At 39.4% G+C, this 19,134-nt stretch overlaps 1 protein-coding gene across 1 annotated transcript in view; it reads right to left on the bottom strand.

Annotated features, from left to right (window-relative positions):
* Positions 1 to 19,134, bottom strand: part of LOC128459041 (receptor-type tyrosine-protein phosphatase gamma) — a 342,929-nt gene that overhangs the window by 63,545 nt on the left and 260,250 nt on the right. Inside the window, exon 6 of the mRNA XM_053444144.1 lies at positions 6,600 to 6,666. Coding sequence (XP_053300119.1) covers positions 6,600 to 6,666 — 67 coding nt within the window. The remainder of the gene's footprint in view (positions 1 to 6,599; positions 6,667 to 19,134) is intronic.

The raw sequence follows: 19,134 nt of genomic DNA, 5'->3' as shown, positions 1-19,134 counted from the left end.
AACTCAGGCTTAAGGTTGGGGTTATATTATTCAACTAAAAGTGCATGGTAGAATTGAGAGAGGACAGTCTCCAAGTTCTTCTACTTCAAACTTAAAGTAAGGACTGATCTACAAACAGCTTTTATATCTCAAAGGGATAGTTCACCCACAAATGACCATTCACTCATTATCTACTCACCACTATGCCGAAAGTCACCAGTTACTTCAATTTTATTGGACATTGGCTGTAACACTGTTACCCCTGAAACTCCAAAAGTGTTTAGTGGAATCGGCATAGTGGTGAGTATATAACGATAATGACCCATTCCATTTTGTGATGTAAGTATTAAGTTATAATTGAAGGAAATGAAGGGAGCAACAAAAGAGCAACACATTTCCATTTGGTTAGTTTTCTTAAAGGTAGCACTAAAAGGGAGCAATCTGTCCTACTACAATAACACTTCATCAGTGATGATGTTCTTAGCAATAAGTGACCCTAAACACCTCTGAATTAAAGCCTTTAATTTAACCCGTAAAAGACCAAGGTAGGACCCGTCACCGAATGAGGCAAAAGAAAACACTTCATCTCTTTGGTGTTGTCATTGCATTCGCTCATTAGAGATGACATGATGTGCACTTTGACTTGTACTTCGTTGGTCCATGTCACATTCAGTATCATGGAGGAGGTGGTGTTTATGTCCTATACTGCCACCAGGGGGTGAAGGAGATGTTTGGCTTCACTAATGGGGAGTATCAATCTATAAATGAATGATTCCTGTTTCTTGGTCACTAGTGTAAACTCTTCCATTCGGAGCTGCCAACTGTCACAGATGGCCTCTGAGTGAGCACTGAGTTCTAAACCACATACACTGAAAGCTTTTGTTGAAACATATCGTTATCTTATTTGACCTGATGTAGGTGTGAGAGAAATACGTTTTCATGCATGACTCAAAATGGTTACTTTCTAGACCCTCTTAGCAACCAGTCAGAATCAGAATGATATGGATGTTTATTTGCCTTTTGGTTTACAAGAGCATCCTTAAGCATCTATGATGAAAGAGAAACAGCTGTTTCCTTAATTTCTGAACTCCTGGACAGTTCTGCAGCTGGGTATAGAAAAGTCTTAGAGGGTCTGGGGCACATGACTTTTAATAGAAAGCTGACATCTTAGTAATGGTACTTTCAAAAATAAAAGAAGCAGGAACTCATTTATCTGCACTGCAGTTAGATTGCTTCATTTGCAAACAAAATGAGTTGGCATTTTATGCATGAATGAGAACTTTGCATTTTGCAGTGATTACTGTTTTTACTGCTAAACATGGGGCAAATGACTCCCTCTGCAGTCTTATCAACAGATGGTAAATGTTGAGATTTATAGTGTGGATTTATTAGGATTCATCCCGTGTTTTTAAGTTTTCCTTTAATTGTGTTTTCTATTCTAAATCCTTTGAAAATAACGTCTGAATTAATTTGATTGGATTGTGGGCATAAATGATATTTCTAGTGATACTTTGTAGTGTGTGCCTGGCGAGCAGTTACATTCCAATGATCCAAGAGAGTCTACTCAGACTGCAGACTGCTTTGCAAGCTCAAATGATTACCAGGAAACATCTCATAGCTGCTTTCAGACATGCACTGGACTCCGCAGATCCTCCATTTTTTCTCTGGAAGAGGTGCATATGTGAACACAAATGTCAGAGTGAGACGCTGCTCAGTCTCTACGGACTTTATCGACCTGATCTCCTAGTATAAAGTATGTGGAAATCCAGGAGAAGTCAATGTGAGAACAGAGGATTCACCCCTAGCGAGTTGATGATGCTTCTAACGTCCGTCCGACGCAGAAATGAGAGGGGGGCGGGGCACTCAAAACAGGTCAATCTGCGAAGGGCTGTTTTAGACAGGGTAAAAAAAAATACTCCTACACCGAAGCAGAACAACATGTGGGAACAAGACGTTTAGGTGACTCTGCTCACATTGGATCTATTTTTTAATCACATTTACTTCCTATCTTTTTGTGTCCATCATGATCTGAATCTCAGATGCTGTGTCCCAAATGTCATTGACCATACATACAAACATTTCTGAATGTTTAAAATAAACTCACACAGTAGATACAAAACAAAACAATAGCCCATATTCCATATAAGGTGGCATATGGCATGTATAGAATATACTATCACCTCATACAAGTTAAGTGCTTTGACGTTCACTTCACTTTTCATTGCTATGACTCTTTTACTCAGTGGATTAATCTCAAATGGAGAATCCTACTTGAATCATTCACTAAACAGATAATTAAAGCAGGACCTGGTTTCATTCTATTGATCATGTGGGGGCTCTATCCCTCCCTGCAGTTTGGTGTCACATTTTGTGCATGAGTTGACTCTCTGACCTGATTTCTTTGTCTCTCTTATCCAGTGTGAAAATCTTTTCTACACACCCTGTGCACCTTCTCTTCACCAATATAAATGTAATTTATTACTATGTTTCTGAAGGACACACCAAGAACTATTCGATAATAATAAATACATGTTTGATTTTGGTCATCTGCAGCACATTTCATCCCGGACCTGAGATGAGAAGACAAAGACTTCATCTGCCATAATAAGAAATAACAATATTCTGTGACTGACAGTCTGGTGAGCTTTAGATGAGTATGCCGGGTTTACTGTAACACTGTTTGTCCAGAACAGTTCAGAGCAAAGATAGATGGAGAGTGAGTTGCCTTTGTTTAAATGCTGCATATAGCTGTATATTTGCACACCCCCTGTGACATCACTGTGTAATTTGCTCTGTTTATCTACTCAAGTGTCAGTGCTCTTGCTGCTCTCGTGTCACAGAGCCTGAAATGAAGCCCTTCCTCCTCGCAGGCACAAATTACAAGTCCATTAATTTACTATCTTACTCACTGCACGTAGTCTCCGCTGACTTGGCACTCTGTGACCCTGATTGGCAATTAATTTTTAAAGGGCGTACATGGCTCATGGTGTTTCCCCCTTGATTTGAAGTACTGTGTCGACCCTATGGTGCCAGTATAGGAATTTAAAGAAGAGAAATTCTGTTTTCATTTTTCATCTTCTTCCCTTCGTGTGCACAAATATGTCTACCATTCATTACCGTGAGGGTTTAATTACAAAACGCTCTGTTTCACATCCAATCGGATGTGGCTCCATTGCAAAGTGCTCACATGTTAATCTTCTCTTTCATCCTCTACTCAGAAGGATTTCCCGAAATTTGGAAAACATATATTATCCATCTATTTATCTGTCATTATTTTCTTCTCAAACTGTGTTTAGGAAGATCTTTATTGAAAGGCTCTATATGGATTTTTATTTTAGTGGATATTTCAGAGGTTTGGGCGTCATGGTATATGCCTTGTGTTTTAAGACCAGGATTCTGGACTTGCATGTAGGTTGTTCGAGGTAATTAATTACAAGCTTTGTTTTTTCGGTCAGTACATCTCTCCTTTTCACTTCTTGGTGAAGTGAACTGCTTCTTAGCAGCAGCTCATTTGCTGCTGTGCCGTGCATCATGTCAATGTGAGGATAGCTGAAAGACCTGCTGTTTTGGATAAGCTTGACTGAGACAGTAAAACTCTCCTAAGAAATGTGTCCTCACTCTGTCTCAGACCCTTCATCCTGCTCTTAAAGAACGAGATGAACTAACTTCCTTCTGTATTTCTTTTCTTTCGCATCAAAACACCTGCATGCCAGACTGTGGTGAAAATGTGGCATCAACATTAATGTTTATTGAGAGTAAGCTCTCAATGTTTGGGATATTCAATGAGATTCAAGTATCACATCCTCTCACAGCTATCTGATGCTGCTATGGATAATAAGGATGCTAATAACAACAAGTTGCTATTTAACTTAATCAAAAATGCATTGCAACTTGCATATCACACTGATGTATGTTTAAGTGCTTTTGTTTAACATAAGTTTAGTATAATTAGTTATTTGATGATGCAAAAATGGAATGAAACATCAGGATTGACAGCTAAAACAGACTAGATTGATAAATTGATCAGATAGGTGTGTGGGCCACAGCCCTGTACCTTGGCTCCACTGAATGATCACTGTGTGCACACTGGCTCCAAATGATGACCCCAGTGTAATATGGCAGCACCGTCAAAGATATTTTTGCTTCCTTGTCTTGACCATAGGTAGATCAACCTATGGTCATGTGGTAACTATGGGTATTTACCTCAGAAAACACAGTTTCTCTGGGAGATATGTTATCTTCTCCTTCTCTTTTGTCTAACTCTATTTCAGATATGTTTGAAATAACTACAATGATGATCTCTGCAGTAGCATTGATGGCATATCTGTATTTCAGAGTTCACTACAACCAAGATTAAAATTAATAGCATGAGAGGGCTATGCTTTGCTTGTCCTCCTCCTTGCTACAACCTCTCATCTTATCCATCAACCCACCACATCATTATAAGTCTTTGCATCTGCCTCCAAAGCCCCTGCAAACCCGGCTTAGACAATGGGCTCCTCTCTTCGCTGCTGAAGCCTTTCATGAGCTCTCTATGTAAATCAGGCTTGGCTTCTTTATACCGGACTGATTTCACAGGGATGGCATTGAGCCACTAGCTGGCTAGCTAGTCAGAGGTCATTTGTTCCAGCGAAGTTTCATGTAAAATGCAACAAGACATGAGGTACAAAAGCAGCAGAGTCGGGCCTGTGGTGCATGTCCGCCAGACAAGCCCAGCTACAAGAGAAGAGAGTGCTGTGAAAAATTTAACCACCCGAGTAGCACTGGTGGAGACAGAGAAATTAACCAACTACCCTCCCTGTGGGAGAGATGGGAGTGTGGACTGGATAGACCTTGGTGGTCTTTGTGCAGATGAATTCTGGAAGCAGAGGAGTTTTTCCAAGACAGCTGAGCAGGAGATGGAGTACATGTATCATGCGGTGGGGATTAATCAAAGTTTTATTTGTGTATGCTGAAGCTCTCAAAATTCACTCTGAAGCCGTTCTGTAGATGCAATGCGAGAGGGGCCCGTTGGGTGGGTGGCTGGGTGTGTGAAGGGGGGGAGTACAGAACATCGCTTTAGGATAAATGTTTTGATCATGACAGGGATGAACTTCAGGGCTGTGTGCATTAGACAACTGTTTTTAACTCAGGGCAGACAGTGCTAACAAAAACATGCAAAACCCTTTGATTTGTTATGGTAAGAAAAAAAACACGGAATCATCCAAGAAGTCCTAAATTATTGTAAGAAAATACTGTATGTGAGTCCCTGAATGATGCAAAAGAATGATACATTTTGATGCGGAGTAGAAACAAAGCTGGAGTACCCTACAATTGAACTGAGATAAAATAAAAACACAGCTTATTATTCCACTCAGATATGTTTTCTCTGCATCTTTCAATGTCGTGTAGAGAGCATCAAAACCCACATTACTGCCTCAACTAGTAAGTTTGTTAGTGAAAATAACACACATTAGTCCTCTCTCCATAAATAAGTGAAACTGCAGATTCACTTCCTCCAAAGCACTGCCCATGTTGCTCTATACACTTCGCCCTCACACTTCCTGTTGCAATGGTTACCAGTCAAGATCAGCAGGTTGATGTTCTGTATATTAGACTGTCACTAATGGTGGCTCTGATCACAATGGAGGTGGGACAGCCTGTGTCCCTTATTAACGCTGTTTTTAAAACATGAACTTTGACTATTTGACTTTCTCCAGAGTTTGCTTTTCACATGCGTGTAACGCAGCAGGAGATTCTCTGCTCAGACGCATTCACAGCAACAGAAGTCTCTGGAGTTTTCAGGTGAGGCAGGATGTAACTAATTAATTCTACTGCAGAGATCACATGTTTTTGTTTTCAGCACATCATCTTTGTCAGTTTCTTCTACCTGTATACAGAGTGTGGGGGGGACGTGCAGCAAAGGGCCGTTGGTCAGATTCGAACCCGGGCCACTACGGTTGAGGGCATGGCCTCGATGGGGCGGAAACATCATTGACATGTCCACTTGCTCAGGGTGAAGATATCCTACTTTAGCCTCACATTTGGAAATGATGCAGAGTTTTGACTTGGGGGCTTGAAGGAGAAAGTCCGAGGGCTCGCACATTTGCATTCTCACATACAACCCATTTGGAGAATGTCCGGAGATTGTTCAGAGTTTACTGGGTGTCTGAAAGTAGGGTTAACTGGTGTTTAACCAGAAAATGTCTTGTTTTGACCATTATATATTTGACTTCTAAAAACTACATTTTTCTATCATGTCTGATAATTTCGGATAATAAGAAATAACAGAGGTCAATAGTTTAAATCCCAGCTGCTTGATTTGATTTCTTTGCAGGAGCCTTTTTTGAAATGTTACCTTTTCTCCACCACTGACTGGTTGCATGCAGATGTGTAAGGATCTTATGGATGTAAATTGTACTTTTATTAATTAGAGTGAGTTATGGAGAAAATATAGTGTAATTGTGCCGATTTCTGATGTCAGAGCTTGATGTCAGAATTTAATGGACGGTAAATGTTCATCAGTGCTAAAATCTAACCCTTCTGTAAATAGGTGGACAGAGAAGAATAACAACATCTTAAACATCTTAAAATTTAGCCATGTATTCCCTGTGATACTGGGCACTAGCACTGCCACTCACCATGATGGACCACGCCCTTCAGGCCATGGATTATGGGGTCGACAGCAGGATTGTCCTTCCCTCCAACCTGAGGAACACAAAAAGATCTGCTGTAAAATACAGTGATTATCACACAAAGCATTATTAAAAGACTACATCACTGTATACAGATTAGCCATAATATCTTAGTCAGAACAGGGTCTCAGTCCAGCTGAGAAACTAAACTGGTGTCAACGGTCCATCAAACCCCTGTAAGACAACCAACAAGCTTTGGATGTCTTATTTAACAGTGTCCTTGGGCAAGAGACTGAACCAACAAACCCAGAAAAACAAGAATCAAGAAAGAAACATTTCTTCAAAATAAAGCAAAACTACAAAGTTGCTATAAGTGCCATTTAAGTGCTACTAAAAGTGTTAGTTTCAAAAGTTGTTAGTATATATTTATTTAAATTTTTTATTATTCATGACTAGAAAAGATATACACAAATAAAATCCAAAGACAATAAACAAAAGTAATCACATTACGGGCCAATGGTTGTTTACCTCAATTCTGTTTATACCCGCTGTTGCTGCTGCAGTGACTCAGTTCCCTGCAGGAATAAATAATCACCTTATCTAAGCTTATATAATGCCCACATCTAATCATAATCATAGTAAAGTTGCCTACATTATGTGTTTTAAAAAACCTGTGGAAAGAGAGAAAAAATAATAGATCCTCTCTCGAGAAAGAGAAAGAGAGGGGGCGATAAAAGTGACATGGGTGGAGGAAAAAAGTCAAAAAGCACAGCAGAGATCCTGAGAAACCATGTGCAGCGTAATTACGAGAAACAATCAGCAGCAATCAACAAGGCCCTCTCCATGGGAACTCAAAGAGGGAGCGATGTCATAGTAACACATGCATTTTCATTGTCTTCAATTAGAGCATCATTGTTGTCATGGAAGCCGGAAATCAATAAAAAAAACAGGCACACAAAAAGGCTAAGAACAAGTGCCTTCAAATATGACTGACCAGTCAGCCTGATCAGAGCCCTCTTTGGTTAAATATTTGCCTAAAATGCACAAAAGATTGTGATGTGACATGTCTGTAGAAATAAATCCATCAGACTACAAATAGGTGGACTACTTTCATGGACATGTGTTACAAATTTCACATGAAAATAATTTGAATGGAACATGGGAAATGTTTGAGTGATGTCCAGTTGAAATGCCAGATAATTACTGCTATTAAACATATTGTAGGGTGACGAGCAAGATGGCCTGTTTGTACAGACAGCAGGGTGAAGTATTTTTGTCCACTTGCCTTTTACATGTTAAACACTAACAAGAAAAAAAAGTTGAGTCAATTTGCATGTTTCCTGTAGTGATTTTGTATCCTCAAGTGCATTCCGATTTGCAGTTTGCAATTTGCTCCCACTATTGCCGTTTTGCTATCAACACATTTCATTGGGAACTCAAAGCTGCACGCTATGTTTTTTCATTTGAAAATAAAATTTTGTCTGTCCACATAAGCGTTTTGGCTCCTTATCAGTTTAAATCCGCATCACTAATCACATACCACGTGACTGCTCCTGTACACAGGCTGCAGTTGCCACCGTAAAACAAGAAGACATGCCCATGCTGGTGAACTGGCACTGCTCAAACAAAAGCTTGTCTCCATGCATGTAAGCAGTTAATCATTGCAAAATGCTGAATTTAACTGCACAACAGCTTTAAACAAGACAACACGGTCAGCAACACTTGTTATTGATTTTCCATGTTGTGTTATACACCGGTAGCCGAGCCTTGTATTCTTCCAGACAAATCAGCATATGCTACATGGTCACTATAAAGAACCAATCAGCAAGCATCTGTGTCATGTGTCCAAACATCTCTGTTTTTCAAACTAAAATGAGCGTGCTGTATCCGTAGCTGTGTTGATGCATTTTCCAAAGAAAACTTAGTAATATGGAAGTAACACAAATCTGCGTACAAACTTCAGCAGTGAGGTCTTTTCTTCTGTATGTATTTTTGGGTCAATCATTTTTTTATATACTTCTGCATACAATCATTTGACTTCTCTGGTTTAAATTGCTCATCATATGCTGCAGATCTATACCAGGTGAAATAAAGTAATTGTGTCCTTTGTGTGTAATTTAATGTGAGTCCAATAATGAAGCTATATCTCTATAGCTATGGCTCACCACACAATGGAACAGTTAGTTATTCTGTTACATTTGTTGTTCATTTACAGCTTTTTCTGTGTTCATTGTAACAGTCATGTTGACTCGAGAGTGGTGATGGGAAGTTCGGATAATTTTACCGACACGGTTCTTTGAATCTCGTTCAGTAAAATGAACGAATCTTTTTTCGAGTCTTTCGTTCATTTCAACGGAGGGGGGGGAAGAAATTCCTGCATTAAAATAATGTATCATGACAGTTTGGATGATTAGAAATGGTCATTTATTATCACACTACCATTTAATTATCACGGCAAACAATTACACTGCACTGAACTGTAAGTAAAGTACAAAAAAAGTTAAAATAACGAAACCTGTAATTATTACTTGTGAACGAATATCATTCACATCTTACTAAACCTAGTCACGCGAAAGTGAACGAGGTAAACAAATCCTTTCTGTTTCCTCTTCTGAGCCTATGTAGGTCACGTGGAAAAAGATCCAAAGACTCGTACCCGGCAGATGAAAGAATCCTTCACCTCCCGACGTGTCTTCAGATCAATGTTTCGTTCATCTGCCGGATACGAGTCTTTGGATAACTTTTCACGTGAACTGCATCAGACTATGCAACAGTCCCGATGCAAGGCCACGAGAAAATGAACGAATCTCTCTTTGAGAGAGAGGATTCGTTCAAAATGAACGAATCGTTCACGAACGACACATCACTACGTGGAGAGTCAATCATGGGATCAATAAAGGAAAAGCTGTTTCATTAAAAACAGGAACAGCCTATTCTTCTATGGGGCAGTAGGACCACCTGCAGTACATCTGTGTACACAGAAACACAAAGAAAAGTGCTGTTTTGACAAGCGTCTGAAGTATAAGTCATTACTGCTGCTCTAATACACTGACTACTGCTTAAACTGCTAACCCTGCTGCCACCGTGTCTATACCCACTTCCAAAAAACTTTGCCATGTATACTGACTGTGACGTCAATTCTGGTCGTAATCCCATTCAACGCACTCTAGCGTATATTTTCTGACAGAGGAACCACAACAAATCGCGGGAGTTGTTTTTTTCCAGAGGTTTTGGGACGGTAGACATGCCAGATACCCAAATGAACGTGTAGAAGTACAAAAGTGGAATTTTCATAATATGTCCCCTTTAATTAAAATGCAGCTTTTAGGTGAAATATAAGTTTTTCACTTTAAGCCAAAAGTGTAAATATGCCTTGGAGAGCCACAGAGAGCCGTGTTGTGTAGAATAAAAGCAAACCCAAACTCAGGCAGGGCCACTACCAGCATCCATATCCAACGAGTTGCATGAACATTAAAGAGCCTGCCAAGACTGTTATCCCACCCCTCCCTCACCTGACTCTCTTCGACCTTGCGTGTCCTAGATACATGCACGTCACCTGGGGGTTTAACAAACACACACGCAAAGTCCATTTGGATTCTGAAAAACTACTCTTGTTGGATAGGATTTCATTGTCAAGTTTGGTGAGAGGGATTATTGGGATTTGTCCTCACACTGCCTGCCTGCTTGGACCGTAGCCAAAGCACATAGAATAAAACACAGCCTGTTCAATTTCTAGGCTTTCATCAACCACATGAAAACGTACTATTGTAAAGCAAGCAATTTTGTGGATGATTTCATCCAATTACCTTGAGTAGGAATTATATTTTAAAAAAACACCCATGATTCTACTCATGAGGGTGGTGAATGATCATGTGAAATACACATGCTTTAATTTCAAACTGTTCCTGCTGCTCACTGACGTTTGTGGATGTTCAGGTAGGGGTGCAATCCGTCCTTCATTGGGCAACAGCTCTTTTTGGGTGAGAGCAACATGTGTTGTCCAAACATAAGCAAGAGTAGGCCTACTATCTCCTTCAGAACAGCGTCAACACAATCTCCCATTGGCTTGTTGATGATGTTGCACATTCATTCATGGTGACTACAAAATGTTATCAAGAAAAATGCCCAAAAGCTGTTTGCAGAATGTCACCATGTGGATGGCCCATAAGACTGTTTGAACGATGCTGAAAGAAAATTCACTGAGCACAACCTTAACCCAACAGGCATTTAGTTTTTTGTGTGCACTCCTGACCTGAGCCCAATGCAGTTAATACGCTGAGTTTGTGTTATGTTGTGTTCACACCAAACACAAAGCGCATTTTTGCAGTATGTTACCTGCACGTGTTTGGATACAGAACTATGTGTGTTCAAGTGCTTACCTCTGCCAAGGTCGGGCAGTCCCCCTTAAGTCGCCCTAATTGTACGGACTCCTAGATATTAGTTCTCTAAATATGCCTGAGGTTTTTCATCAAGATCCATGAATATCATTTTGAAAAAATAGAGAAAATGTCAAAAAAAACTCTATCTCGCACTGTTAAAAAAAGGTAATGATAACAATCCTTGATTCTCCCCTTTATTTAGACTTTATTAATCTAATGGGTAATTCCTTGACCAATATCTTTCCCTTCAGTTTCAAAAAATAATTGAGTAGTTATTGTGTAATCCTACTAACACACAAACAGAAATGAAAACAACAACCTCCTTAGCAGAAGTGATGAAAAAAAGCTTTTTCAAACATACAATATGTGCCTGGATGCCTTATCTTAAGCCGGTTTGCAACTTAATCATATGGAAATATGCAAATGAGTTCAGCAGAGTTGGCAGACTTGTCAACAACTCTGAGCTCTACAGGGGCCGTAACAAAGTTCGACCGAGGAACTCTTCCTTCAGATGCATTCTTGCCAATCCATGACTAGCTTGTAAAATGCCTTCTGCATTACCATGAGGATAAGTGTCATCACCAAAACTAGGATCATATGGAGATATAATCTTTGTCTGAGGCAGTCTACGGTAACTATGACACAAAGGGCAGGTGGCCAAAATGGTAGAAAGAATCGAAATAGTGACACATGACTTAAGCTGCAGGACTCTGTAGCAAGGAAGTATTCCATTGTCTCTGTGGGATCATCCCCATTGACAACATGGGCTTGTACAGGCAAAACACGGAATAATTAATTACCCTAAACTTACTTGCAGCAATGTTAGACACAGTTTGAACTTAGCTGAAGTTCATAACTGGAAGTGAAATAAGGAGCTTGTTTTTGGTTCAATGCAAGACAGAAATTGGGTGAGGAAAAAAGTGTGTGTGTGTGCGTGTGTGTGTGTGTGTGTGTGTGTGCATGTGTGTGTTTGTGTGTAAATGAAAAGAGATTAAGAGAAATAAAGGCGGCCATGGAGACACAGAGAAAATGACAGACAGGGAGGAGGAGAGAAAGAAAGGAGGACAGAGGGAATTAGCGTTTCATTATTAATGTTTGTCTCTAAAAGCCTACAGGCTCGTCCCCCGAGATCCTGAGCCACCAGGCCTCACTTCACAATGTCCTACTCTCTCTCTATCTATGGCTTTCTCCTTCTTTAAATCCTGCATCTTTCGTTCTCTCTTCATCCGTTCCCACAGCTCAGGCTCTCTCTTTCTCTCCAGGGACTGCGCACCGCAGTGACAAATCAGGAAAAAAAACTCTGTACAATGTGACATGTCCTCATATTTCTCTCCTCCACCATTTTTCTCTCTCATCGTCAAACACTTTCTTCCACTGTTATCCATCAAAGATCCCTCACAATGTATCCCCTCTCTCTTGACTTGCTTCACCTCCTTCTGTGTCATAGAGAGACTCATTTCTTCCCCCTGGCACTGGCCGGACTAACCGCTGATGAATCAATGGCATAATAGATGTGATGGTTCTTTCAAACCAGACACATTGGAGTGGAGTTACTATTAACGACAAATTTATCAGTGGGTGCTGGGAGATGGGGACAAATACTAGACAAACACATTAGTTTGCTGTTCAGCACCTCTTGGATTTAGACCTGGTAAAATAATCCAGAACTTGACCAAAAGTGAACGGATCTTTTGGGCATTTTTATAAAGATATATTTTTAATTCTGGGGTTTGTGTCATTATTTGATGATTTGTGTGTTGCAGCGTTTATGCAGCGTTTATGCAGCTTGTCTGCAGAAGAGCTGCAATGTGAGGATTCAGGTATGATCACTGTATTTCCTTTAATAAAAGCATGGCAATATATGCTACTACACGTCAGAACTCTACAGTATGTAGTCGTGCAACTTTCAATCCTGCGATAACGATAAAAGCCTTGTTCAAACAAAGTAATGGATTCAGTAATGAGAAATGCAAGGGCGTCTATGGCTGAGAGGTAGAGCGGTCATCCTCCAACCAGAAGGGTGGTAGTTCGATCCCCAGTTTTCCCCATGTGCAATGCCGAAGTGTCCTTTGGCAAGATGCTGAGCCCCGAATTTCCCCTCATAGAAAAGAATGTGCTGCTAATAGATCCACTGTATGAATGTGTGTGAATGGCAAACTGTAATGGATAATGCTTTGAGTGGTCATCAAGACTATAGACGTGCTAAAGAGTTTAAAAACATTTATATTTTGACATATTCAGCAGATATGCACTGTGGTGAAACATACTTTTTCACTGGCTATTGCAAAGAAAATACGCAAGAACTCTATTTTCCAGAAGAGCAGCGCTGTTTACGCAGACAGTGTGGACGCTCTAATCTGTTAAACATGGGTGGCAAAATGAAAGACAAGCCATTCCGCAGTGCACACACACTGCTTACTCAGCCAGAGTGGCCAGGGCATCATAGAACAAACAAATGCATGTTAGTCTAATAGAATTTATACAAAGATGGAGCCAGACCCTACACAGTTGCGATTGGAGGATGGAGCTGCGGTAGCTCGGTCCCGTCAAAACATATTTTTGGGGGTGGTTTTTCCTAACTCTTGTTGAAGGTTAAGGACAGAGGATGTCAGACCTTGTTATGAGATGAATTGTGATTTGTGAATATGGGCTGTACAAGTCCAATTTGATTTATTGTATAATTAACCAACATTTTACATACAATAGTGTGATAAAACATATTTGAGTAAAGTTTAGGGTACTTTGACTTTTCAATGAAGCCCATCCCACAACCTAACACGAATGAGTCAATTTTTTAACTGTATAGCACCAGGTGGCGATTGAGACGTTTTGGCTTCATCTTTAGGAATCAACAATCCGTCATCCATCTTTATATAACGAGTTAGTCTACATGTTAGTTTACATTTTGTCTCTGTGATTAGTTATGGTTTTACTCTGGAATGACATCCTTTGCATTGACCACTTTCCTTGTAAATTAAAATTGGCATTAAGTAAAACATTTGCAGATGGGAATGGGTCTCGCATTGCCAGGTTAGAGGACATAAAAACAGGCACACACTCCAAGCCGGTTTATTCCTTAAACAACTCTGCAATTGCAGATATAAACATAATGCTGTTACAATGCCTGTCTTTGTGTTCCATAGAAAAATGACTAAATTTCTAAATCAGCATTGAGGAATCCCTGATTGATTTTTGAGACACTGAGAGTTGAATCTTCAGACAGTGATGTTTCATAAATAATGCATTCTGTTTGTAACTATATAACTGTAGAGCCCGAGGACTCCTTTTGTTGTGAACATTGTGATGATGGTGGTTTAGCAGATTGGCTAATACTTTGTAATTACCATCATCGGGAGTAGGCTAATGAAGCTAAGTGAAGGTTCAGTCAGGAAGACGGTCTCCTTGTGCATGTCTCCGAAGTCACATACACAGTTTCTGCTACACCTAGACTCCAGCATCTCATTCTCTTTTTATCCAATCACTGACTGACACCCGTGCCTTGAGCCAATCATGGCTGAGCTATCAGAGTTTAAAATGCTCTTTCTCACTGTTGTTATTCAGTCATACTGCGCAACCCTCCTCCACACCTGCACCACCTCAAATCTACAATACAGACAAGTCTAGTTTAACTAATTTCATAGTATTGGGTTGAAAAATATCCATGGCAATTCAGAAGAAACAAATTAAACTAGCCGATACTTGACGTAGTGAGAACATCGGTTCTCTTAGGGTCAACATTCACTAAAAACCTTCACCTTAGTAACTTAAGGAAAAGGCTTTTTTAATTTGAAATACAAGCCCCTTCCCTGTGATAATCTCACCTTTAATGATTTCACATGCAGTTCCTTGCAACTGTGCGTATCTATGTTAAAGCCATAAGGGTTAACAACTACTTTGCCTTGGACTATTCCTCATGAAGGCTTCCCCTACTCTTTTTACTCCACTTTCCATTTTCTCCAATTCTGCTCTTTGTCATTAAGGCTCTTTTTCTCAGTACACATACATATTTCCCATCATCTCTTTGTTTGTTCTCCCGCCTTTTCCTTCCTCTCACTGTAAAATATGAAATGAGGTACAGATGCTTCAAAATCATGTGAAACGACTCGGCAGGATTCTTGTGTTAACTAAAGGGACAAATGTTCAAAAGGTAGAGTGGATGTTCCATGTGATGAACATTCCAGCTTGGCCTTGGTTTCACATGTTTCTGCTTCTAGCAGAGAGTGAGATCAACATTAGAGGCAGGCCACGCTGTAAATAAGCCAATAAAAGGGCAATGATTGATGTTTACAACATCCAACTATTTCAGTCAGAGGCTGTGCTGCAAAGCAATGGTTGGTCATACAAGCGTGATAACCAAGCTCAGTCGAGATGATGGGGCCAATTTGCCCTGTAACCCAAGTGTGATGATTTAATTAATAGATGACACAGAAGCAATTATTCAGATGCTGCAGATACACACTGATAGCAGAGGAGGGAAAGGCTTGCTAATGGATGGAGAAACACTTAAGAGAGAAAGAAATCAAGACAAGCAGGGCACTCTGCGTGTTTACAATTATGTGAGTAATACAGGCTCATGTAAACAGACAAGGATTACCCCCCCCAACAAAAAAAAAAAAGTATATCAACTACTGGAAACTGCTTTGTTAAAAAAAATCATAATTACAGAGATGCTTTAGTTTTGGTTGTACTGGACTTTATCATGAGGGGTCACTGATGGTATTTTCAATCAGTGTGAGCAGTCATTATCACTCTCATAAACTCATATTTAAGGGAAATGTTAAGTTACAATCATAAGCCTTGTCCTAGAAATGGCTGTTAACAGAAGTTAGGTTGAATAATTAGTTCAAAGATGTATAATTAGTTCTGAAAACATAAAACTAACTGACTTTATTCAACTGTACTGAGAGAACAAGACTAACAAACAGACATTAACTGTGCTCAAAACAAATCATGTGTGCAGATATAAATTTTCAACAGGTTTGTATGGAGGTTAATTTGTCTAACTGACTTTACTTCCATAGACTTTTCTTTTCATTTCCATTTTCCCATTGTAAAGAGTCACGTCACGTATTTGGTTGACGCTGTCAGTGCTGCTTTGAATCTGTGCTTTGAGACCTTGTGATGAATTCCTGCCAATTATACAAGCTACATGCATCTCTCCTTTTCCTCAGAAAATTTGCATTACCACTTCATTGGTTGGACTTGTCGATGTGTTTAAACAGTGGAGATGAAATATAAAGCTGCATTATTCCTATTTGTACAAATCAGTCTAACAATAGTTTCAGAGAAAGCTTCACCTCTGTACATTTGACATTGTTTTTGCAGGTTAATGTTGACGTCTTCCTCTTGGCAGGTTAGTGTAAATACTTCTGATATATAGTGAAGTCTTTGCAGTCTACAACCTGAAAATTGCCTGGAAGTGGTTTGGTCATGAGCTAATACTGCTAAAAAAAACTTGTTGACATGGCTTAACAAGTTATTCCATATTATATTTCAAGCTTTCTTTGTATCGATGGCTTCACCTACAGCCTTGTTCACGCAGTAGCAATTCTGAACAATTTCTACCTCCCATTAGAGCTGATGGAACCTTTTGGATGAACAGCAAGACATCTTCAGTTAAATAGACATCAATTTGGTTTTAAATATTATTTAAACGTTCATATCATATTAGTTTGTGTAGACGGATGCAATTACAATGTTTACATAAACTGTACATGCAGGCAGATTATGCTTTTACTATGAATGAGTGTATTTCTTTTTCCCTTAAGGTGAGACAAAACTGACTTACATATTAACTTTAAACAAAAACTACATATGATGTCATCAACAAAAAGATGTCAGCGAAATAACAATATCCTATTTTTTTTTTTTAAAAGGAGACAAATTGACATATGCATGGAAGAAATTACAGTCTCCCTCTTGTCTCTGAATGGCTGCACATTTCTCTTCGTGCATGCTTGAATTCATTTCTGGGTGACTTTGTACGTCAGCAGTGCACAGTGCAACAGTGTTAAACTGTATGTGCTCAACCAATGATGTGAGTTGGAAAAGTACATGATGGCAACATCCGCGCTTGGTTAGGGGAAAAAACAGGTTGACATTCAAAGCCACTTAAATTTGAGTTAGTGAAGTACCAAAATTATAGACCTGAAGACACCACAGAAATGTGGCTGACTTTGACGATAAGATGCTATAATAATGTTACTTAGTTTTGACTTATATTATCTTAAGGAACCGGACAGAGAAAGGCAGTGATAGAATGATATATACCACCAGCATCTCACGACAATGATACATTGCCTTCTAATGGAGGTTCAGCCAATTATTTACAAGTCATTTTGCTAGATAAACTAGGGAACCTCCTAATTTAGCTAAAATTGTTTTATGTGGTGTGTTAGATATGCGTCATGTACAGTGTGCTTGCTCCACATATTAAGTTATGACTTTGAACATATTCCACTTAAATGTAGCCCATCTACTGATAAGGCGTATACAATTCATCCATTATATGTGAAAATCTGGTTTGGGGCTTGGATACAAATATTTGATTTTGTAAATACATGTGCATGGGACTGTGCAAAATTAAATAAAAACTGAAAAACACTTCTAAATGTAACAATCAATAACACTGTCTAGTACAACAAGAGGCCTAAATAATTATAGAATTGAGTCATTACCCTTCTGAGTGAATGCACTGCTTATAACAAACAAGCATCATCAGTCACACAGTCTGTCCTATAGGTTGGTAATTGTCATTAGCAGTTCTTTTAGCCTCAAATCATTTATAATGTCTTCAAAAAGAATAACAAGGAATTTTTTATGTGCACAAAAATGTAATAAAGTAATGTGGACTTGTGTCTTTCATACAAAGATGAGCCTTAAATGGCAAAACTATTCAATTAAGAGTAAGATTACTGAATATAAAAATAATTTCCAAAAGTAAAGCCGGAGTACCTTGATCGCTCCCTGGTGGCTGGCTGTAGTATAGGTCATAAACCTCGCCTCTGCAATTAGTTGATATGACATGGACTGATTGATAAAGTAAAAGTAGAGACCAAAAGTACAGACCAACTGTGTTAAAATGAGATGTCACATGTTATAAACACAGGACTGACCCGAAATTGGTTTAGTGTGTGTATCAGAGCGACCTCGCTAGCATTCGCCACTGGTCAGACTCTGGCTCCAAACTAAATCTTAGGGTCAAGATAGTGGCATTGGTACCCGGGATGTTTGCCATTAATTGTTGGATAGTTGAAGGAAATGGAGATGTTTTCTCAATTTGTATATGCAGTCCGTGGCTTGGGCTAGCTGGTTGGAATGCTGACTTCAATAGAGAAGGAAGTAACAGAAATAGAATCAAAACAATAGTTAACATTTGTCTTTATTCTACCACCAGAGGTCTTAGTGAAAATAGTTTAATTCTGAACTCAAGCAATTCAGTCACTGCAAGATTGGTAACATCTTTTGATTCTAAAGTAACCTTTGTATCTACAGCAAATGCTTATATACAGCACCTGTGCCTGACAAATTGGTTATTCAGCATACTGAGCAACCCAAGAAACGAAAAAAAGAAAAGATCTGGCCACTTATATGCAGCCATTTAAATAAAAAATGGAAGAAAACAATTACTCAAGCAGTTCTCTCTATGGAGCACAGTGAGGGAGGTTGCTTTAGAACAGTGCAGCATGGCAGAGGGCATATTTAAACTGTATAGTCCAGGAGGAGAGCTTTTCTCAACACTATCAACACAAGCAGGCCCACGAGACTCTCGAAGCCCGGCTCCACACACACACACACACAAATACACAGTAAGAAAACTACCAACAGTTTTGTAATGAATTTGTATTCACATGTCAAAAACAACTATTGGGTGATGGCTCACAAAATACGAACACACCACATCTACACACAGAGACACCCTGACATAGGCTCACGAATCACTCTTTCCCCTTAAAGTAAAACATTCAAGTGATACAACTGCATCAATACTTGATTTATAGGCACACATTCATAGATGTTCTGTGTGTGTGTGGACTACATCATACAATCAATCTATTTAAAGCGCCTCCTGCGGCTACAAACACACACACACACACACACACACACACACACACAGTTTAAGCCTGTCTACTCAGGTTGCCAAAGACAAACTGTAGCATGTG

The sequence above is a fragment of the Pleuronectes platessa genome, chromosome 2 (genome assembly GCF_947347685.1).
Source record: "Pleuronectes platessa chromosome 2, fPlePla1.1, whole genome shotgun sequence".
NCBI lineage: Eukaryota > Metazoa > Chordata > Actinopteri > Pleuronectiformes > Pleuronectidae > Pleuronectes > Pleuronectes platessa.
This window is presented reverse-complemented; position numbering and strand designations above follow the sequence as displayed.